At 42.9% G+C, this 23,281-nt stretch overlaps 1 protein-coding gene across 10 annotated transcripts in view; it reads right to left on the bottom strand.

Annotated features, from left to right (window-relative positions):
• STXBP5L (syntaxin binding protein 5L) overlaps positions 1 to 23,281 on the bottom strand; it is a 430,597-nt gene that overhangs the window by 166,468 nt on the left and 240,848 nt on the right. For all 10 annotated transcript variants that reach the window (XM_048819147.2, XM_048819156.2, XM_048819179.2 and 7 more), the window contains 2 exons: positions 22,928 to 23,062; positions 15,388 to 15,451 (listed from right to left, as the gene is read on the bottom strand). In XM_048819147.2, the coding sequence (XP_048675104.2) occupies positions 15,388 to 15,451; positions 22,928 to 23,062 (199 nt within the window). The remainder of the gene's footprint in view (positions 1 to 15,387; positions 15,452 to 22,927; positions 23,063 to 23,281) is intronic.

Raw genomic sequence — 23,281 nt, 5'->3', positions numbered from 1 at the left:
ATGACTCATCACTTGACAGTACTGAAAATACGCAGTGAGTTAACCCTAATTGAAAAGGGAGAAGTACTGTCTGTGCATCTTAAGAAGTGGGGTTTTCACCCACGAAAGCTTATGCTCAAATATATAGATGTTAGTCTTTAAGATGCCACTGGACTCCTTGTTGTTTTTGTGGATACAGACTAACACAGCTATCCTCTGATACTAAACATACAAGTGTTTTTTTTTCACCAAGCCAGGAAGGAGTCACGCGATGACCCACAAGATCATTAATGAGGACTCTCTGTCGGCATTCAGCCAGGCATCTCATGCCACTGGCACGGTACAAGAGCAAATTCACCCTAAGGGCTAGTCTACACTGGCAACGTTAAAGTGCTGGCAGCAGCGCTGGGAGAGAGCTTTCCCAGCACTCTAAAAAACCCACCTCCATGAGGGGAGCGGCTCCCAGTGATGGTGCACTGTCTACACTGGTGCTTTACAGTGCTGAAACTTGCTGCATTCAGGGGGGTATTTTTTCACACCCCATGCGCGAGAAAGTTACAGTGCTGTAAAGTGCCAGCGTAGACAAGCCCTCAGAAGTTCAAAACATGCTGCATCTGGGGGTCATTAAAGAATCTGTAAGTTCCTGGGCGCTTCCAGTTGTCTTGGTCCCCAAGGAAGTTAACTTTGCAAGATTTTGTGTTGATTGTAGGAAACTCAGTGCTGTCACTGGTCCTGACACTTATTGTATTCTCAGAAATGATTATATGCTGGATATTTTGCCAGTTAGAGATTTTAGGATGTTTGACCTTGTGAAAGGTTATTGGCAGATCACTTTACATGAAGATACACAGAATCTGCTTTTATCACTGATATGGGACTGTATGAATTCAAAATGTTACCATCTGGGTTAATGAATGTAGTAGCCACTTTTCAGAGGCTGGTCAACCAAGTGTTATATGGATTACAGAACTTCACAAGAGTATGTTGACAATGTTGTAATCTTTAGCAACTCTTGGTCTGATCACAAGAAATACTTGGAGATTGTACTGTTAAAGCTCAAAGATGCAGGCCTAACTGTAAAAGCCTCTAAGTGTAAGATAGAAGCAGCAAAGATTCCTCATTTGGGTCTGCCCTGGCCTGGCTGAGAGCATCCACAACCACATGTTACTTTCCATGTTTACTGTGAACTGTGAATGTATATTCAGGCACTTTGTGAATCCATCTCCACAGGCGTCCTTCTGGGTTGCTGCTTTGCAAGGAGCCACTGTAGGGCACTGTGGTCTGTGTATACTGTGAATTCTGTACCTAATAAATATGGACAACTGGACTTATGAACCTCCACAATAGCCACACACCAAGTTCTGTAGCCAAAGACTTGGGTTCCCTCTCATTTACTTTGCAACCTCCAAACACTACTTATCTGCACCAATCAAGATCATTAATTTGTTCAAGTGCAAATTGAACAGCAACCTTTGGGGCATCACAGGTTAACATGAATGGATAGGATGGATCCAGGAATTTAAGCACAGCATGGTTTAGAAATCCTTCTTTCAGTGACTCAAACACTTTTGGAGTTACTCTGTCCAGACCAAAATCACTCTTAGTTACCTGGTATAATGGCACTGCCCTCTCTGAGAAATTTTTACAAATCTTCTGTGGAATCTGCAGAGGCCTAAAAACCACGGTACCTCGTCCAAGTTTGCAGGAACCTTCCAGTCCTTTCTAACATTCAGTTTCTGGGGTTGGGGTTCCAACTATATGTTGGACTATATGTCCCAGGAAGGTGATGGAACTCTTTGCAAACTGACATTTGTTTCCTGCAAGTTTAAAACCAGCTTTTTTTAAAAGCTTCAGAATCCTTCCCACTTCTATCTGATGTTCTTTCCACATTTTGTGGAAACAAATGGAGTCATCTACATATGTGAAGATGTCTTCAGTTCTCAGAACTTGGGTTAGATCATTTACTACCCTCTGAAATGTCCCTGGTGCATCCCTAAGTCTGAAAGGCATTCTGAAGAATTGAGATAGTCCACAAGGTTTCAGAAAGGCAGTATTATCTCAGTTCCAGATGCCACTTTAATCTGATGAGATCCAGATACCAAATCAAAACTAGTGTAAAAGTTTGCTCCTGACATTTTATCCAGGATGTCTGCTGTGTGGAGAAGTGGGTAACTATTCTGAACTGTCAATGAATTAAATCTCCTGTGGTCAATGCATATCCTCAAGTCTCCATTGGACTTATGTCTACAGGTTCACTGTAGCAATCTTTTATCCTTATGGGTATTATTGCATGATGACCTGGCTTCACCACAGCTTTATTCTGAGCCACCAAAGGGAGCAGTTCCTCTCTCCATGCATATGTTTTTACCCACGAAAGCTTATGTTCAAATAAAACTGTTAGTCTTTAAGGTGCCACTGGACTCCTTGTTGTTTCAGTTCCTCTCTGTCATCCTGTAGGCATGGTAGAGATACCTGTAAGGCCCCAAGAATTGTGCTCCAGTGTCCACACTTCCTCCTACCCTTTTCCAGCAGGAGTGTCTGAATATTGTCGTGGGACAAGTGTGTTTTACTAACATCCAACATTTTTTGTCATTTTCTCGGATGAAATCCACTCCCAATACAACAGTGCTCAATATATTGGTCAAAACAACAAAAATCCATTTAGTATGCAGAGTCCCCAAGTTCAGTGGGAGCTGTATTTCTTCTGTTATCTGCAGTGGATGATGACTAATAGTCACCAGTTTAACTCCTGCAATTTACGTTTTCTTCCTTTTAGCAATGGATGGTCACTGTTGCCATCACTTCTGCTGCCGAATCTGCCCCATCCAATGCAGCTTGCAGGGATGATCCTGCTACCAGCAGCCATCATTCACTAGTACCTGCTACTCCTTCTTGGCATTATCTAGTAACTTGTCCATAAACTTTGACATTGTATCCCAATTTGAAAAAGTTTAGCAAGTGAAAAGAGCTTGACAGTTTGCAGTTTTGAAATGCAAACCTGAGTAGATTTATTTGGGGAAAGGTTTATTCATAGTGTCCTTGCATCTCTGTTTTTAGAAGTAGATGTAGACTGGCCTTGTCTTCCCTTCTCATTTACAGTCATCACACTACCAACGTTCCTGGGGTTGAGTGTGAATAAAAATACTCATGACCCTGTGAAAGAACTTGGTATTTCTTCTCCATTCCTTTGACAGTGGGGGGCAGAGAGGAAGGAGTTTGCCAAAGGATTCTGGTCATCTAAGATAGCTTCATTAATGAGTTAAAACGACTCTAGCAGGTCCTGCAGTATATAAAATATCCACTAACTTATGTGGATTCAATCAGACCAGTTCCATCTGTCTACTTGGGGAGCTTGAGACCTTTTCATAAGCTCTTGTTATGTCTTATATTCATCAGGAACCAGGAAGGATGATTCAGAAACAGGAGAATATGAAGAAGTGTTTATTCAGTGGTGGCAGCATAGTATCCACCTGTTTTGAAGCTGCAGAACCTCCCTCCCAGATGGGCCACATATTAGAGGTGTAAGTTCCACTGCTTGCTTGGTACCTGGATCGGTACCAGGATCAGTACCAGGTGGACTCTGATGCCTTGATGGAGACTTAATGGTAGGGAGGGTCTAGGAGATGAGGATCTGGAGTCTGGAGGGATACCCTATGGAGTCCAAAAAAACAATTGCTGGATATGGAACAAGGACTGAACCTCAAGGCGTTCTGTCACTGGACCGGCTCCTGAGAGATTGCCAGTGCTGTGAGCTCAATCTATACAAGGATGAATGAAGGGAAATCTCAGACCTTCTGTAATGGGATCTCAGTGTGTAAGATCCCACTTCCAACTCCAACATGGAGAAGTACAGTCTGAGGGCCAAGGCAGTGTTGTACTGGGTGGTGTAGCAGGAGGCTGGGACCTGGATCAATGAGAAGTAGGTGGTATGGGGAAGCATCAGCAGCTTTGCTGATGATGGTACTGTTCATCTGCCCAGCTGAACAGCAGAGCTTTTGGCTACAGTTGTTACTGAAAACCAATGGTACTGAGTGTGTTGGTGCCAAGGATGATACAGGTACTGAAGCCTTCATCACAGGAAGGCTGGAACCTCGATGTCTTGCAGCAAAGGTGAGTCTGGAACAGAGAAGCAAAGGAGGTCCCTGACCACCACATATGCCTCAGAGACTGTCAATACCAAGAAGGTGGTGATGCACTGAAGTGTGCACAAAGATGAAGTCGATGTGGTAGAAGGTTCCAGCAATCGAGTTGATCTTGACAGTACTGAAGTTAGTGCCAGAGTCAAGGTCTCTACATAGCTAGTTGAAGTATGCTGTACCCAGGACTGCCTAGCTAGTGCAGTGCTCTAACCTTTCTTCCATGAGACTGTCCAGGAGGGCAAGGCCTCCAACATGAAGAGAACTTCTTCTAGCTAGAAGAGTGCAAAGCATCTGACTTCTTCTGCCATTTGTGTGGTAGGGAAGAAAGAAAATGGTGTCTTCTCTCTGGCTCCCTCTGATGAGGGGATATGGCCAAGTTTGGCGGTGCACTCCTCAGCAGAGTAGAGTCTGAACCCCTGTGTATGGAGTGGCTGGGTTCCAACTGGAGTGCAGAGCAGCTTCTATATGGAGCCCCACCTTCCTAGACTTCTTAGTTCTGGTCTTAAGCCCCCTGCAGATAGAGCACCTATGCCTAAGATATCCTTCTCCCGAACACTTTAAACAATGTGAGTGGGATTGTTGACTAGAATAGACTTGTGTCATAAATATAAAGAAAAGGGTAAACACCTTTAAATCCCTCCTGGGCCAGAGGAAAAACCCTTTCACCTGTAAAGGGTTAAGAAGCTAGGATAACCTCGCCGGCACCTGACCAAAATGACCAATGAGGAGACAAGATACTTTCAAAGCTGGAGGGGGGGAGAAACAAAGGCTCTCTCTGTCTGTGTGATGCTTTTGCCGGGAACAGAAAAGGAATGGAGTCTTAGAACTCAGTAAGTAATCTAGCTAGATATACGTTAGATTCTGTTTTGTTTATATGGCTGAGAAAATAAGCTTGCTGAATGGAATGTATATTCCTGTTTTTGTGTCTTTTTGTAAATTAAGGTTTTGCCTAGAGGGATTCTCTATGTTTTGAATCTGATTATCCTGTAAGGTATTTACCATCCTGATTTTACAGAGGTGATTCTTTTACTTTTTTTCTTCAAATAAAATTCTTCTTTTAAGAACCTGATTGCTTTTTCATTGTTCTTAAGATCCAAGGGTTTGGGTTTGTGTTCACATTGCAAATTGGTGAGGATTTTTATCAAGCCTTCCCCAGGAAAGGGGGTGTAGGGTTTGGGAGGATTTTGCGGGGGAAAACACGTTTCCAAGCAGGCTCTTTCCTGGTTAAATATTTGTTAGACGCTTGGTGGTGGCAGCAATAAAGTCCAAGGGCAAAAGGTAAAATAGTTTGTACCTTGGGGAAGTTTTAACCTAAGCTGGTAAAAATAAGCTTAGTGGGTTTTTCATGCAGGTCCCCACATCTGTACCCTAGAGTTCAGAGTGGGGAAGGAACCTTGACAACTTGTTATAGCCAGAACAGTGCTTACACCCTCAAGACTTAGGCATGAGCTTGAAAAGCTCCAAACAAAACAAAAACCTAGCAAAAATTTGTCTAAAATAATAGTTACATTGAACTAACCTAACTATATACAACAATAACTTTTAGAAAAAAAATTCTCTTAAGAGAAAGGGAAAGGAGTATGACAAGCACACACATTCCAACTACTGATCACAGGTGGTGAGAAAGAACTGAGAGGGATTGGGGCAGCTTCATCCTTTATACCTTTGGCTGGCAGCACAAGTTTGCGGAGGGCACATGAACGCACTGATGGGCATTGCTACAGGAAAAAAATCTCTGGCTTTGATACACTGGGTGTGCACACACCTGAAGTGGAATGGCCCTGTGCAACACCTCTCAAAGAAGAATGAAGGATATATAATTCCCATAGAACTTGAATTGATAACAATCACAAAAAATTATGTATTACATCTAAATTGTGCCTATTTTACTTTAGCCATACTAATCTTCTTTTAAATATTTAGTATATTAGATGGCTGACACTTTAGCTTCTAGTGTGAAAAAAATCATGGCTTACCTGCTAATTTTTTTTTTCTATGCTATAATATGTCTGGCAACCCTCCACTATGGCTGCAGACAAAACTTTCCATAGCATAACTGAGTTACTGAAAACAACCAAGGCCAAACTAAACAGTCATCAAATTAACATTAACATTAACAGTCATCAAATTATTCATTTATTGATATTCCCCTCATTTCTGTATCCTCTCTCTCTAAATACATTTCATAAGAAGAGTGAGACAGACAAATCTAGAAGAAAATCAATTAGCATGTAAGCCAATTGTTTTCTCTCTTCTAAACTGGTATGTCTGGTAATTCTCCACAACTGAGAAATAACCAGCAGTGATGCATTCCCTAAAGAATGAGGGCAGAGAAGTAAGATAATGGAATAGGAGAAAAAGAATAATTAAAATGATCCATTTCCTGGCTCCTGCTGAAGAGGAGGATTAAATTATTGCTCTTTTACAGCATACATTCATTCGAATGACATATTTGCTAAGACTGTGATATGAAGTTTTCAGTTTCTGGAGAAGATGTGAAGACTGGCCTACTTAGATACCCTGCAGTTTCCTTCCGGTATAGGTGAATCTTTTTCGGCTCAGAATCTGCAATGGACATGGAAGAGTGGGCTTGCAGATTCTGGAGAGGAATCAGACTTCTGGACTTGTAAACCTCCATTATGCACTGTTTATCCATTCGGTGATAGTGACTGCAGCTGCTTTGTTTTCATGACCATGTGTATTCTAGGCAAAAATAGGAAGAAGGATGTTCTTTATTAAGGATTTGGGCAGAAGAATGATAGAACTACGTCCTAAGGCTTGTGAAATCTTGTTGGCAGCTTGAAATGATTCTTGTTTAAATATTTGATAAAAATGCAGCTTTATTGGATTGAAAAATAGAGGGACATTGTGTTTAGCATCAAGTATTTCACCCATTAATGCCTGGAACACAGTATTCTATTAATATTCCAGGCGAGAATTCCCTCAATCCTATTAGGTCCAATTCTTTTTATAGCCACGAAAAACTCACTATATGAGGCAGGATAATACAAGCTGGTATATACATTTTGGGCTAATATCTCCAACTTTAAGAATTGAGGTTAAAATCCAAGCTGTGCTAGTGGAATTCTAGAATATCTGTTATTCTTGCTCTAATCAGATCCATACAGGACTCTACACCACAGTAAATGAGAGGAGACATCCTGTTCAGAAAGCATGTAAACTGGATAGTGGACACACTGTCTCTCTGAAACTGGCAGCATTGCCTGGCAACTCTGGAGCAGTGGTTCGTGGCTGACTTGGTCCATGGCCACAGCTTAAATGGATAGTGAGCGGTTGAGATGGAGTCTATATGACCAGAATGTTCGGAGCACTGGGAAAAAACAGCAACATCAGTAGTTTAGAAGATTTGGTGCAGGAGTATGTAGTGGGTGAGGTAGCAAGATCAGGCTGGTACAGAGGGCACCTGTTAGGATGCAGCATCAGCAGCAAGTGGAGTCAAGTGGAAAGTGAGCAGAGGAGCCCCTGAGAGGTGCTGCTGGAGTAGGAGTCCATCCCCACCTCAACATGCTGGATGATTTAACTGGAGGTGAGAGTGGTAGTCATCCCAGCTGAATATTAGCTACTAATGGGGAATTGACTGGTGGGGCCAGTGCATGCAGGGCCTCAGACTTACCAAAGCAAAGTTGGTAAGGGAAGTTGCAGGCACAGGCGCTGACTCCATGGGTGCTCTGGGGCTGAAGCGCTCATGGGAAAAAATGGAGGGTGCTGAGCACCCACCAGCAGCCCCCGTGATCAGCGCCAGTGCCTCCCCCTCCCTCCCAGTGCCTCCTGCCCACCATGGATCATAGAATCATAGAATATCAGGGTTGGAAGGGACCTCAGGAGGTCATCTAGTCCAATCCCCTGCTCAAAGCAGGACCAATCCCCAATTAAATCACCCCAGCCAGGGCTTTGTCAAACCTGACCTTAAAAACTTCTAAGGAAGGAGATTCTACCACCTCCCTAGGTAACGCATTCCAGTGTTTCACCACCCTCCTAGTGAAAAAGTTTTTCCTAATATCCAACCTAAACCTCCCCCACTGCAACTTGAGACCATTACTCCTTGTCCTGTCCTCTTCTACCACTGAGAATAGTCTAGAACCATTCTCTCTGGAACTACCTCTCAGGTAGTTGAAAGCAGCTATCAAATCCCCCCTCATTCTCCTCTTCTGCAGACTAAACAATCCCAGTTCCCTCAGCCTCTCCTCATAAGTCATGTGTTCCAGACCCCTAATCATTTTTGTTGCCCTTCGCTGGACTCTCTCCAATTTATCCACATCCTTCTTGTAGTGTGGGGCCCAAAACTGGACACAGTACTCCAGATGAGGCCTCACCAATGCCGAATAGATGGGGACGATCACGTCCCTCGATCTGCTCGCTATGCCCCTACTTATACATCCCAAAATGCCATTGGCCTTCTTGGCAACAAGGGAACACTGCTGACTCATATCCAGCTTCTCGTCCACTGTCACCCCTAGGTCCTTTTCCGCAGAACTGCTGCCTAGCCATTCAGTCCCTAGTCTGTAGCGGTGCATTGGGTTCTTCCGTCCTAAGTGCAGGACCCTGCACTTATCCTTATTGAACCTCATCAGATTTCTTTTGGCCCAATCCTCCAATTTGTCTAGGTCCCTCTGTATCCTATCCCTGCCCTCCAGCGTATCTACCACTCCTCCTAGTTTAGTGTCATCCGCAAATTTGCTGAGAGTGCAATCCACACCATCCTCCAGATCATTTATGAAGATATTGAACAAAACTGGCCCCAGGACTGACCCCGGGGCACTCCACTTGACACCGGCTGCCAACTAGACATGGAGCCATTGATCACTACCCGTTGAGCCCGACAATCTAGCCAGCTTTCTACCCACCTTATAGTGCATTCATCCAGCCCATACTTCTTTAACTTGCTGACAAGAATACTGTGGGAGACTGTGTCAAAAGCTTTGCTAAAGTCAAGAAACAATACATCCACTGCTTTCCCTTCATCCACAGAACCAGTAATCTCATCATAGAAGGCGATTAGATTAGTCAGGCATGACCTTCCCCTGGTGAATCCATGCTGACTGTTCCTGATCACTTTCCTCTCATGTAAGTGCTTCAGGATTGATTCTTTGAGGACCTGCTCCATGATCAGCTGTTCAGCAGTGTGCAGGAGGTGCTGGGGGAGGCAGAGGAGCAAGGGTCAGGTGCGCTCGGGGGCGGAATGGGGCGGGAAGAGGCAGGACAGGGGTGGGGCCTTGGAGGAAGGGACAGAGTGGGGGGTGAAGCATGGGGCAGAGGCGGGGGGGGGGGCGTTGAGCACCCCCTAGCACAGTAGAAAGTCGGCGCCTCTGGTTGCAGGGTCTTGGGACTCTCTTGCCATGAGCCAGAAGGCAAAGTGGTCAAGACATCAGTTGTGCTTGAACTATGTGTATGTATGAGTTTTCCTTCCCCTGTTGATAATCTGTTAGGCAGTTCTGATAATATCTCTTTCTCTCCATCCCTTTTGGTTTGGGAAATATTGGTGTGTTCAGGGTATGTGGGCTCTGGGCTGCTCCTATGGAGGCAGAAGCCAATTTAATGCCAAGGGAGTGGTGAAGAGTCCACACAGTCACAGAAGGAGGAATCACTCAGGAAGCAGTTTCAGTAGCAGAGAGCAGGTAGTGTATATGTGCTTGTGTGGATTTTGTGTGACTCTAAATAAAGGACATGGACGAAGAGGGTCCAAGCAGACCCAGTTTTAGTTAAGATTATTATATGACAACAAGCTAAAAGGCGTAGTCATACGGCCTCTGTTGGACTCATCCTTTTCCACCTTTAGTCAAACCAAAATTACAGACTTCATAACCCCTTGTATCCATGGCGACGGAGGTCCTGCAGAGGCCCAGACATTACTTCCCATTAAAATTTTGACTGTATCCTGTATACCAGCTCCCACTCTATTATTTTTGGCAGAGGTAGTTAAGGGGGTTATAGAGGTCACTTTACCTGATGGACCCTCTGCTTCACCAATTTTATGATTAGTTACTTGTCCTGCCTATACCTTGAGTTCTCTGGTTCATTATCCAATTCATAACTTTAAGCAAGGACCAGATGATGCCTCCTGTGAGTCACAGACTGGATAACTCTCTCACTATAAAGTGTCTAATAGACACTTGGATCTTCCTTTCATGTATACCCTGAGAATGTTCATTCCCCATGATCGCTACATGGAGAAAATACTGCTTCTCCACCAGGAATTTAGCAGAGCCTGTTCTCCTCTGTGACAACTGTCTGTCTATAGGCAAATTAAGAGATATGTCGCTTAAAGATATTTCAGAAATAAAAGAATCTTTATTTGATTTCAAGGTTATGCTGGGTATGCAGTGATTATGGCATGTTTGGCAAGAGTCCAACAATTCTAAGAGAACTATTTCCCCAAGGTGCCCTCATTAGTATCTACTAACCCAAGCAGGATATTTGGCACCCTCTCTGTTCCAGAACACCTAGATAATGCTGGCGTTGGACCTATGTTCATCAATACTGAGCCTGGTACAGCTCCAATTGTGATGGCAACTCTCTTCCTTCTGTATCTCTGAAGTTAGTAAGCAGCCGCATGAGTCTCCACACATTGCTTCATCCTCTCAACCTGTTTTAATTTAAAATACCCCTGATCTAACACTAAGAAATTCTAAGCACTTTTGGTTTGTGGCCCTGGTTTTTAAAAATGTCTCTAGGGAGAAGGCTGAGTCAAGGTCTGTTCGCAACACCATCTGTGTGTGTTATTGGAACAAGCAGTGTTTTATTCTCTACCCAGAAACCAGATTTTAAAGATAACAAGGGTCTCTAATTTTGGTTCTCAAGAAAGAGGAGAGGTAGAGTTGAAAGACTTGTAGGCAGTTAAGAAAATCCAGATTTTGAGAGCTCTTCTTAGCTGGAGAGGCCATCTGATAGAAAAGGTCAAAAGGATACAATCTAGAAATCATTTCTGTTCCTTTTAACAACAAAATAAATGATCGGGTCACCCAAGCAAAACCAGTTGGGCTATATCCCATTTTTTACCAAACAGCTGGCCTCAGACCCTGTTGTTCAGGATCTATGAACCATCTAGAGGGTCGAAGATCACAATCCTGGGAGAATTAGGTCTAATCACAAAGCTAATGGTGCAGTTTTTCATGGCAATTTTTCTACTGAAGCCCTAGAAAGGGAGGTGGATTGACTAGATGGGCCTGATAACAAAACCTCTATCAAAAGTATTTAATGTAATACTGATAGCCTTAAACGTAAATCCTAGGATTTGGATGTTGGGAATAATGTATCTGTTTCATTTAGTTTTCCTCCAAGAAACCTGACTTTCAAAGGATGAGTCCTTATATCTACAGAACTTTCAATCCTTTTTAAAAGGGGGTGTTGCACATGTAAAGAGAGAAAGACTGGCCCTTCTTGCTTCTACTAAGTTAAGTGTTATAACTTGAATGTTAACACCTGGTAACCGTATTTGTAGGCCTATAGTATTGTTTTCCCAGATAAATCTATTCTATTACCATTAATGTTTAATTTCCCACTTTGCGCTTTACTTTCTAAAATGAATCTTTATGGGCAGAGCCTGAATCTTTTATTGACCTGTTAATTGAGAATATTTCTAACAGAAATCTTTGCTCTTTTGGGAGATTTTAATGTCCAACTGTATTCTGAGGATAAGGACGTTTTTTATTCTTTCCTCCAGCTCAGTTAATGGGATGTTATTTTCACTTCCCCCATGATATTCTAAAGACAAAGTGAGAAATTACTCAGGCTATACTACAGAGGGAAAAATCTCTGGCAATGGGGCAAGCAGTGCGCACACACCTAACGTGGAATGGACATGAACAAGCACTCAGAGAAGAACTGAAGCATTTCAGAGAATGCTACCAGAGAGATCTTGGACTTTAATCACTTCCCAAATCAAGCTTTGCCTCACAGAGCTCTTAGGAGCCAGTTAATTCACACCTGTCATCCTATGACCCAGAACTAGAAGCTCAACTCTGATAGGACTCCACTACTGGGATCTAACTGTTGGAACTCTGGGGTCTTGACTGGTTCCCTGCTTCTATTTAAATAAAGCACAGGAACAGGAAATTGTCCATGCATTGGGGTTTCTCCTGCTTAGGACTGCATCCCTTTCACTACTTGCTCCTACTGTCTGACTCTGATCTCCTGGTAACCTCACCCTGTCTGCCTCCTGATATCTGATTCTCGGTTTGCCCTCGGGCATATCTTAGACTCTGATCTCCTGGTATCTGACCTGACCTGGGTCCTGACTCCTGCTCAGACCACTAGGTCAGATCTCCCATGTCCCGGTTGTGACATGGTATTACTGCCATTTCTTCTCACTGATGTTTTGCACAGATTTCCTCAGGATGGTGAAGGGGAAGGAAGACGTTGAGCAGGTGGTCCTACGTCATGTGTGAATTCCTTTATCTGATGAAGCAATTTTGCACTTTTGACTTCTTTCTAGCTCAGGGATGTCAAGTTCCAGCTAATAGTTCTGTCCACTAAAAGATTAAAACATCTTCTCAGTGACACTCCACTCCTGGTGTATTGCTGATATATGCTTTGTCCATGCTAGTACATTGCAATAACAGGAGGAATGTCATGCCAAGACCACTGAAAAAAAGAGCACTTCTTTCCTGTTGAACTAGGAACATCTGTTCAGATAAGCCATTGTAGCTTATATTTGATGTGACTAGTATTTAGCGGCCTGACAATACAGGCTGAAATTCCACAAGAGCTAATCTGATTGTTCTTAACTCTAGCAGATTTATTACACTCTGAGTTCTTTCCTGCCCTGACCACTGGTTGGGGACCAGGCTCTTCCCATTCACATTGATCATACTCATGGTTTTAGAACTTCATAATGACCATCTGGGCAGCTTGCTGGACTCTTGCACATAAGATGTCCAAACATGAAAAAGGAGATAGTCAGCACCAGGATTTCCATGAACATTTAGAAAGAAGGTTAGAGACCAAAAGGAAGAATTTTGTCCTAGTACTATTGATTTTGGTAACACAAATTAAATTAACTTTCATAACAATGAAGGCAGGGACAAAAAGGGATGTGGACAATAAAAACATCCACAAGATCTGTCAGTGTAAGGCAATCCCTGGTGGAAAGAGATGCTAATGTGGATGCCAGGGTTTCCATCCTAAATTTGTCTTCCTGGTGCTCGTTTAATGATCTGAAGGGCTTGTATAGCTCAAAGTCCCCAGTTCTTATTGTGGACCTCCAACGCCTATAAGAGAGTACATACTCGTACGAATCTCCATGAAAGAAGTACTGGCTTTCTGATTCCTATCTGTTGGAGAACACTGCTCATGTTGTTGTTCTTAGGGGGCCTGTGGAGTTTGCTGTTATTTTATTTATTATAATAATTATTATTGTGGTATTCCAGTAGCTAACTGATATCAGGTGCCATTGTGTTAGGTGTTACATATGCGCATAATAATAAAATATCCCTGGTTTGGAGAGCTTTTAATCTGAATAGTCAAGACAAAGGGTAGAAGAAAAGGAAAAATGAATGGGCAACTATGACACAGAAAGTTTAAATATCTGTGAGGCAGCTGGGATTGAACTCAGATCTCCTGATTTACAGTCCAGGACCTTAACTACAATACCAAATTTTCTTATATTTGATTTGGATGAAGTGTTAGTATGGAGTGACCTCAGCAGAGTATCTCCTGTACCCATCTGTCCCTGATATGCTTAGCCAGATACCTGTCCTCTGGCCCAGGAGACTATGGTCCAAATCCTGGGAATCTTTCATAGATTTGATTGGGATCTGAGGTGAAATCCCCATGAGAGCTCCCCCACTCTAGTGGATCTGCTCCACTGTCTGGCCTTAGATTAGGAGAGTTTCCCCTTAAACTGCTTTTGCCGGTGTTACAGGGAGGTTTCTGCCTTACTACCATTACAAATAGCTCACAAACCAAAAAAAAAAGCACAATCAACCATATCCTGGTCCAGTACTCCTATTTTGTGTTGTTCCCGTGCATAATGCAGCTCTAAAGACAGCAGATCTGGGTACTCAACACTTGCAAAAGTAATACCACTTATTGAGGTAGTTGAATGTAGACTTGCTGGTAGAAGCCTAAGTTTAGACACACATTTTTTAAAATATCGCTTTTAATAACATTTTAGGACATCTCTATTAAGACTTTTCTGATTGCTGGGAAACTTCTACTTGTTGAGGTTAGTGTCTTACTACCTCATCAGGAAGAATCACCAATTCCTTCTGGAGGTCTCTGGGGAGGTAATTTCTAATTGGCTTGGCTGGCTCAGCCTGGAGGCCAACAACAAACTACTTTAACAGAGTAGTGGCCTCAAATTCTACTCGAAAAAACATCTCCTGAGTGTCCGTCAGATTTAACAGATTCTGGTTTGGATAACTCACCCTCTTCATGGGACAAATTTCAGGGGCAAAAAAGGGAAGGCAACACTAAAGTATGTTTCTTCCCCCACCCCAGTGGCTTTGATCTTATGTATCATCCTGCTAAGAGGAGAAGAACAAAGATTCAAAAATCCAGACTGGGGAAATTTTTCTTTTGGAAAAAATTCATTTTTTTTTATGGAGGGTAAACCTCTGTCTAAAGCACGAAGGTCAGGAGAGTGAATGGAGAGAAGGGAGCCAGTAGGGACAGATCTAGAACCAAAAGCTTCTAATGCGATGGAGGAGGGCCTAGAGCATGATGCAGAGCCATTAGAACTGGAGAAAGGTAGTGGCAGAGGGGGGAATTGGCCACAGTAGCATGAGCTCTGAAACTGCCTGCCTGTCTGAGGAACTGGAGTCAGGAGCTGGGCTTGTGGGGTACTTGACTTCCATGATTGACAGCTCTTTGCTGTCTTCATCTCTGTTCACAAATAGCAGCAAGCTCCAATTATGAAATATTGCCATCAATATTCTTGTCAAAGATAAGAATTCATAAATGTGCCCATGTAATACACACTTGGCCAAATTCTGAAGTCCTTACACAGTTTATACTAATTTTTACTCAGAAACCATTCAGTCAACAGTAGCTTTGCTTGAATGAGGACTTCAAAATATAGCATATTGTTTATACCATAATATTCTTCTCAGTACAGCAGAAAGGGAATTACAATATTTTCCAAAAGTTTTCCCAGGCAATATTTTAGAGTGACCTCAGGATCTTACAATGGAGGCAAGTGATTAAGTAGTGAATGAGTGAAAAAGAAAAACTGCTAACGTCAGGGAGAGCTATGAAATGTTAAAATATTTACATAATTAAAATATTTTACATCATTAGTTACTGCACTCACTTTCCCCTCATCTCTTGGGCTATCACTTAGGTGTACAACTGGGCCAGGGTGAGTCTTTGTGGATCTGAAAAACAAAATCAATTCAAAGCAATGTTAATTCTTTCAATAAAAAAGGAGATTTATGTTAGGTATGTTAGAGACAAGGCAACCCAAAACTGTTTGGAAAATTGCCATGGAGGAGGATATTTGCACACAATCAACAACAAAAGACCTTACTCCTTATGTAGAATCATGTACTGTACTATAAATTCCGGTTATCCTTTCTAACACATGGTAAGTTTGAAGCCCAGGAACAATTTAGATACATGTGCGTAACAGCCATTAAAAAAACCTATTTTTGCATATGAAAGCATACATTCTGCACACATATAAATGGATCTAAATTGTTATGAGTGATGCTTTCATACTATATTATGTCTAATTACACGATGAGTGAACACCCTCATTCAGAATTAAAGTGACCTTATTTCGGTGTATTTTAATTCACTTCCAAAGTGACTTTAAACTAAACTTAATTAAGGCCACTTTAATGCTGAACAACAGCATCCACACAGGGATTTAATGTGATTTAACTAATCCACTTCAAAATCATACCTGTAGTTAATTCGGATCAAATTTCCTGGATGTCCCTGGGTAGACAAGATGTTAGCCTCGCTCTGTTATTACTATCCATTTTATTTGGCAGACCACTTTCATTTTGCTCCAGCTTTATTATTTTAGTCTGGCAAATATGTAACTGAATCTTACCAACCCATTTTTCCATAACAAGCAACTCTTCCCCCATAGCAGCAATCTCTTCTTCAATCCCTGTTAATATAGTATGAATATCAGTTTGCAGATCTTTTATTTCAGGTAATAATGCATTGGTATCTGCTTGTACTGGCTGTAGGGAGGGCCTTATCTATTTCCTCTTTCTCCACTTTGGTTGCCATATTGCTATCTTTGTCATGCAGCGAGAAAGGCTCTTCTTCAAAATCTAAATATCTATTTTACTTTCTAAAATTATTTTAAGCACTTGAGAGTTTTTTTCAGGGTTGCTATCAGATTTTTTTTCCCTGCATAGGGATGGTTTTCAGAGGTGATGGGAACAGATATTCTTACTGCCTTCTTTGACTATGGAGCCTAGGGGCTTGATTCTCCTCTTATTTATATAATTGTAAGTCAAAAGTATCTCAACTGAAGTCACCAGTTACTTCTCTGAAAAACCTGTGCAAATGTGACGAAAATTAGGTTCAATGTATTCTTACTTGGAAGGTATTATATTCCCCCTCTCCCCACCACAATAGAGGCCATCTTATAAATTGTTACAACCATCTCTGTGAATTAAGCAACACATAATCTGCATAAGCAAACGTTTTTAAGCAAAATGACTAAATGTATTACTTAGACTATATTTTAGGAAGATTTCTCTAAAAATGATCAAGACACCAAAAATAAGAAAACTCTTTAAATCTAACCTTTCAGCATTTCCTGTGTGCACCATGGACTCACTCTATGCCCTAAATGGATCCTGTGCCATATGTATTTCCACATAACATTGAATGACTTGTCATTATTGTTCTCTGTGATATTATGTTTATATTATGCAACCATTACTTAAGCTTTTAGTGCATTTTCACCATTAAACGTAATTAAAATAAATACTAACCATGTAGGGCTAGAGTCACTATGGGATTTAACTCATTTTAAATCCCAGATTTAGGAATCACTGGCATTTACAAAACTTCCACTCAGTTGCTGCCTAGCCCTTTAGGGCATGTGCACGGCCTCTGGGCATGTGCATGGCTGCCTCGCTCTAGGTGCTCAGATGCCTAAGCCCCCAGGGTGATCCACCAATTAGGGAAAGATTGGTGCTCCTCCGCCTGTCTCACCTGTGGGGCCCAATCTGGTAGATGTGCTCATAGGCCACCTAGCTCCACACAAAACAGCCAAGAGGAGCACCTCTCTCAAAACATTTAGCTCAGTGGTTAAGGTGGGATACAGGAGATCCCCTGATTGAAGCCTTCCCTCTGCCTGATAAGGTGAGTACCTTAGCCATGGGATATTCAAATATGGGGAGCGCCCTCAATGTCTCCAGTTGAAGCTGTAGCATGTTTTTAAATTAAGGAGTCATTAGAGCAGGGGGACTGGACCCTTGGTCTCCAACCTCTCAGGTGAGGGCTCTAATCACCAGGCTATAGGGTCATTTTCTCTCTGTCTCTGGCCCAGTGAATATTTAGAGATCATAAATGCAAGAATCAGTGTGGTCTGGTCTGAGTTCCACAGGATGGGAGGCAATATTCTGCCAGTTGCAGATGGATGTGGGTCCAGGCATCCACTAGCAATGAGGAGTTAAAAGAACTCCAAAGTTGCAAAATGATTTAAAAATCTGAGGGCAGATGAGTCCATAATCCACAGCAATGTTTTAATTCTAGTATTAAGATACCTGCGTTTTTTTATTAGTTAACTCTGCCAGATTTGAATACATGCACATGCACAAACCCCAGTCAATGCATAAGAATAAGATGAGAAGTTGACCCAGCCGTTGCTATCTGGAATGCAATTATCTCATTCAGTTATAGTAAAGTAACACACTTATTTTCCCTGATGATTTCAGGGTCCTATTGCACTCTAGATGTTACCATTTTAGCAGGTCTTTAAGCCATTATTTAAATATATTATTTTATTCCCTTATGCAACACAATTCACCTGTCACTTCTCCCTTAAAAGACAGAAGCTAGATTATCTATCTAATCTTCCTTCAGTCTAAAACGTTTCTATTTCATTTTCTCTCCAGTAAATATTCAGAAGGCTTCTCAATCTTTCAATTGCTACATGCATTTTGCTGTTTTTCTCAAAAACAGTTCCTAATTGCTCTTACCTCTCTTTCTAAGGTTCCCAGAAATATTGTACTTATTTCTGTTTATATATATTATTTCATTTTAGAAATGTCAAGATATTTATCAGGCTAAGGCACTAGCATTACTACCAATCCTGCATTCCTTATTCAGGAAATCTGACTTTCCTATTGGTATGAATGTACAATTAAGGATTAGACTGTGGCTTCTTACCCACAGCCCTACCTGAGGAGAAGCATCGGACTGATTGTGCAATGATTTTTAATGAAGCTATAAACTTGGGGGTTGTGCCCCATGACTGGAGAATTGCTAATATAGTACCTATTTTTAAGAAAGGGAAAAAAGTGCTCTGGGAAACTACAGGCATGTTCGTTTGACTTTAATGGCATGTAAGGTCTTGGGACAAATTTTGAAAGAGGAAAATAATTAAGGACATAGAAATAAATGGTAATTGGGATAAAATATAACATGGTTTTTCAAAAGGTGTTTCATGCCAGACCAACCTGATCTCTTTCTTTGGAAGATAACTGATTTTTTGGACAAGGGCTATGCAGTAGATCTAATTTACCTGGATTTCAGGAAGGCATTTGATACTCTTCCACATGGGAAACCATTAGTTAAATTGGAGAAGATGGGGATTAATATGAGAATTGAAAGTTGGGTAAGGAACTGGTTAAAGGGGAGACTACAGTGAGTCATACTGACACGTGAACTATGAGGGTGGAGGGGGACTGCTAGTGGAGTTCCTCAGGGTTCGGTTTTGGGACCAATCTTAGTTAACATTTTTATTAATGACCTTGGCACAAAAAGTGGGATTGTACTAATAAAATTTGCAGATGACACAAAGTTGGGAGGTATTGCCAATACAGAGGAGGACCGAAGTATAATACAAGAAGATCTGAATGATCTTGAAAACTGGAGTAATAGAAATTGAATGAAATTTAATAGTGTAAATTTCAAGGTCATGCACTTAGGAACTAACAACAAGAATTTTTGCTATAGGCCAGGGACTTACAGTTGGAAGTGACGGAGGAGGAGAAAGACCTGGGCATGTTGATTGATCACAGGATGACTATGTGATGGAGCCATCACAAAAGCTAATACAATCCTAGAATGCATAAGGCGAGATATTTCCCGTAGAATAGGGAAGTGTTATTACCATTATACAAGGCACTGGTGAGACCTCATCTGGAATACCATCTGCATTTCTAGTCTCCCATGTTTAAGAAAGATGAATTCAAACTGGAACAGGTGCAGAGAAGGGCTACTAGGATGATCTGAGGAATGACAAACCTACCTTATGAGAGGAGACTCAAAGAGTTTGGCTTGTTTGGCCTAACCAAGCTAAGGCTGAGGGGAGAAATGGTTGCTCTTTATAAATACATCAGAGGGATAAATACCAGGGTGGGAGATAGTTAAGTTAAGTGCCAATGCTGACACAAGAACAAATGGATATAAACTTATCATCAACAAATTTAGGCTTGAAATTAGACAAAGGTTTCTAACCATCAGAGGAATGAAGTTCTGGAACAGCCTTCCACAGGGAACAGTTCGGGCAAAAAACCTAACTGGCTTCAAGACGGAGCTTGATACATTTATGGAGGGGCTGGTAATGATGAGACTGCCTACAGTGGCATGTAGCCCACTTGTCACTGCTAGCAGCAAATATCTCCAACAGCTGGTGATGGGACACTAGATGGGGAGGTCTCTAAATCACTACAGAGAATTCTTTCCCAGGTGTCTGGCGGGTGGTGGGTCTTGCTGAGATGCTCATGGTCCAACTGACCGCCATATATGGGGTCAGGAAGGAATTTCCCCCAGATCATATTGGCAGAGACCCTTGGGACTTTTTGCCTTTCTCTGCAGCCTGAGGCACGGGTCACTTGCAGTTATAAACTAGTCAGACTAGATGATCATGATGGTCCCTTCTGGCCTTAAAGTCTATGAATCTATGAGAAAGGTGAAAGATCTGTCCCATCCCATAGGCAGCACCTGAGTCTTTTGTCTGGGGAGGATATGCCCAGGAGTGCCGGAAACGCCCTAGAAGCGGGGGGCCACCAGCTAAGTTCCCTCTAAGCTGCGTGGCTGCATAGCCGCACAGTTGCCCATTAAACCCCACGCAGGGGCTCAGGGCTGTGGCGAGGAGAGGCGCCCATCCCCGACAGCTCCAGCGTGGACCTGCAACGGCGGGGAGAAGAATCCCTCACTGCTGGCCCCAGTGCGGACCTGCCTCAGCCAAGGGAGAGGAGCCCCTCCCTCGGCCCAGCCCAGTCCAGCTCTGCCAGAGCTGCCATGGCCCGCAGCAGCTCGGGGCTGGGGGAAGTCATCTCTCCCCACCACAGCCCCGGGGCAGCCTACACCCCAAACCCCTCATCCCTGGTCCCAGCCCAGAACCCACACCCCCAGCCAGAGCCCTCATTCCCCCACACCCCAACCCTCTGCCCCAGCCCTGAGCCCCCTCCCACACTCCAAACCCCTCGGCCCACCCTCACCACATAAATTTTGTTACGTCACCAATATGAAGGTGATGTGTCACACATCACCTCCATACTGGTGCACGTAACACAATTAATTCCGCACATGAACGTAAAAAATTAGAGGGAACACTGGCCACCGGTGCCTGGATCACGGCCCTGCTCCCCGGCACCTCATCTCCTCCCATGGCCCCGCCCATGCTGTGCCCAACCCCAAAGCCCTGCCCCTCTCCACCTCTTTCCCCAAGGCCCCACCCACCACTCGCTCCTCTCCATCCACTCACGGCTGGTAAAAAGTGGGAGGGCACAGCCTTCCCACTTTTAAAATTGATGGGGCCACAGTTCCCTGACTCCTCCCCTGCCCATTCTGCCGCCCCTGAAGATATAAAGCTAAGTTGCTCCAGCATCAGCACACAGGAGGAGGAGTCCTACAGCTGGGCCAGCCAGTGAGAGGCAGGACCTGTAGCATTCACCACCAATGGAGAAAGAGTCCTTTAGAGATTACAGCTTCTGCCTCTCGCTTTTTTCCTGCCTTAAAGGTGAGTGATGGTGGCGGAAAGGAGGTGGAGAGGAGTGAGCTGCACTCAGGAAAGGGGCAGGGCCATGGTCCAAGCACCGGTGGGCCCCTCCCACTTCTAGGGAGCTTCTGGCGCCCATTCTCTCAGGCTGCAAAGGCGGCGGCGGGCCGGTGCAGTGCGCCTCCAAGGCAGGGTTGACAAACAGGTTTCTACCAGACAGAGGATGTATGTTCACCTGCCTACATCGGTTCATATTAAATTAAGCATTGTAAGAAAAGATAATGCATACAAAGTCAACATGAGGAAATAAAGTCACCATGAAGTCAGCACACCAGGGAATAACCCTCAGGTGGTCATCCTGACCTCTGGAGACAAAATAATGAATTTTGGGGGATATAAGGAGCAGGCAGAAGGACCCCTCTTTATCCTTCACCAAGATAGTGCTTTAGCATTCATAAAAGAGGGATGCCAGCCATGTTGGTTGGAGATGCTGGGAGATGAGAGAAACTACTTTAGACAAGGGTTTAACCTGTTTAGGGTAGATTCTGGGAAGCGTGTTATAATTTTGCTTTATATGTAACTTTTCTGTGTTTCATTATTATTCTTACTCACTATCTCTTAAATCTTAACCTTTGATAATAATCTTTTGATTGTTTTCACTATAGATGTGCTGTGATGTTATATAGGAAGTGATCCTCAGTTGAATCAAACAAGCTAATGTGTACACGTTCCTTTGGGGATAGAAATCCTGGTATTTCTGTGAGTAGCCAGTGACAGGAGCTTGATATCACTGGGGAATGCTTCAAAGGAGTTTGGGATTTGGGGTGCACCAACTGTTAACCTGCAAAGTGAGCGCTAACATTGTCCTGAGGAGATTGTTTGGGTGGCTAACAGGCTGGTGTTGTCAGGAAGATGACATCCAGTTAAGCACCAGCAAGGCTCCCTCTCTCACTGGAGATAGGGAGGGTAACAAAGTGACCCCACAGTCCAGGGCACCCCAAGAATGCATCACACCCTCTCTCCATTTCACAAACTTCATAGGTAAACTGAGGTAACCTCTGAGGGGGATGGCATTTAGAAGCCGTAGCATCCATGGTCATGGACAATACATTCTGGCTATGACCTCCCCTACAACTTGGACCGGGGGGGAAAAATTCTCCAGCAACTGTGTAGTCCAATAGGCGCCATTCATCTTTTCAGGTTGTGGCCTTAATCTAGAGCCGTGGTTTTCAACTTGTGGTCCACAGACCACTTGGGATCTGCAGACTATGTTGAAGATTTCCAAAGGGGCCCACACCTCCATTTGAAATTTTTTTGGGATCCGCAAATGAAAATAAGTTGAAAACCACTGGGCTAGAGGATCTGGTGATCACATTTTGCCAATCCGTATGTTCAATGAAAAAGTTAGGTCCAGAGGATGTTTACTGAGTTTGTGGAATCCATGACTGTCTGTATTTTATTTAATATTTCAAGCAAATATATTTATTCGGTTAATGACATAGGGTCCGAAACAAATATCTCTTTTTAAACCAATATATACTATCACTACAATATACCTAGAAACTGAATTTCCTTGAAAAATTCTCACAATGAATCACAATCAGTACTGCACCAAAATGTTCCTTAAAACAGGAGACTATAAAATCATTCTAGTGATTGGTCTGAAAAGAACGGCCAGCAATGTGAAAGTGATAGAAAAGTCCACACTTACAGTTCTATTGCCTTGTTCCACATGATAACGTATCCAGAAAGAATGAAGGACTCAATATTTACAATATGTGTATTTCCCCTCTCTGTTCCAACGTAGAGCCATTTACTTTGGAAAGGAAGATGGCAGTACGTAATCCTGTAAGGGAAAAAAATATCACACTTAAAGTTGTATCAACAATCATATTTTCAACAAGTTTTCTTTTGAAATAGTTGTCCCTTCCGTTTTCCTAAGGCCAGAGTAGCTTGGACACAGTTCCCAATATGTGATTGGTGGAGGTAGCACAGCCTGCGGTGCTGGCTCCTCCTTTTTTCCAGCTCATTCTACAGGTGTCCAAGCTCTTCCTAGTGGAGAAGC

This window comes from Caretta caretta, chromosome 1, assembly GCF_965140235.1.
Source record: "Caretta caretta isolate rCarCar2 chromosome 1, rCarCar1.hap1, whole genome shotgun sequence".
Classification (NCBI taxonomy): Eukaryota; Metazoa; Chordata; order Testudines; family Cheloniidae; genus Caretta; species Caretta caretta.
The sequence above is the reverse complement of the archived record's forward strand: the minus strand, read 5'-3'. Positions and strand labels throughout refer to the sequence as shown.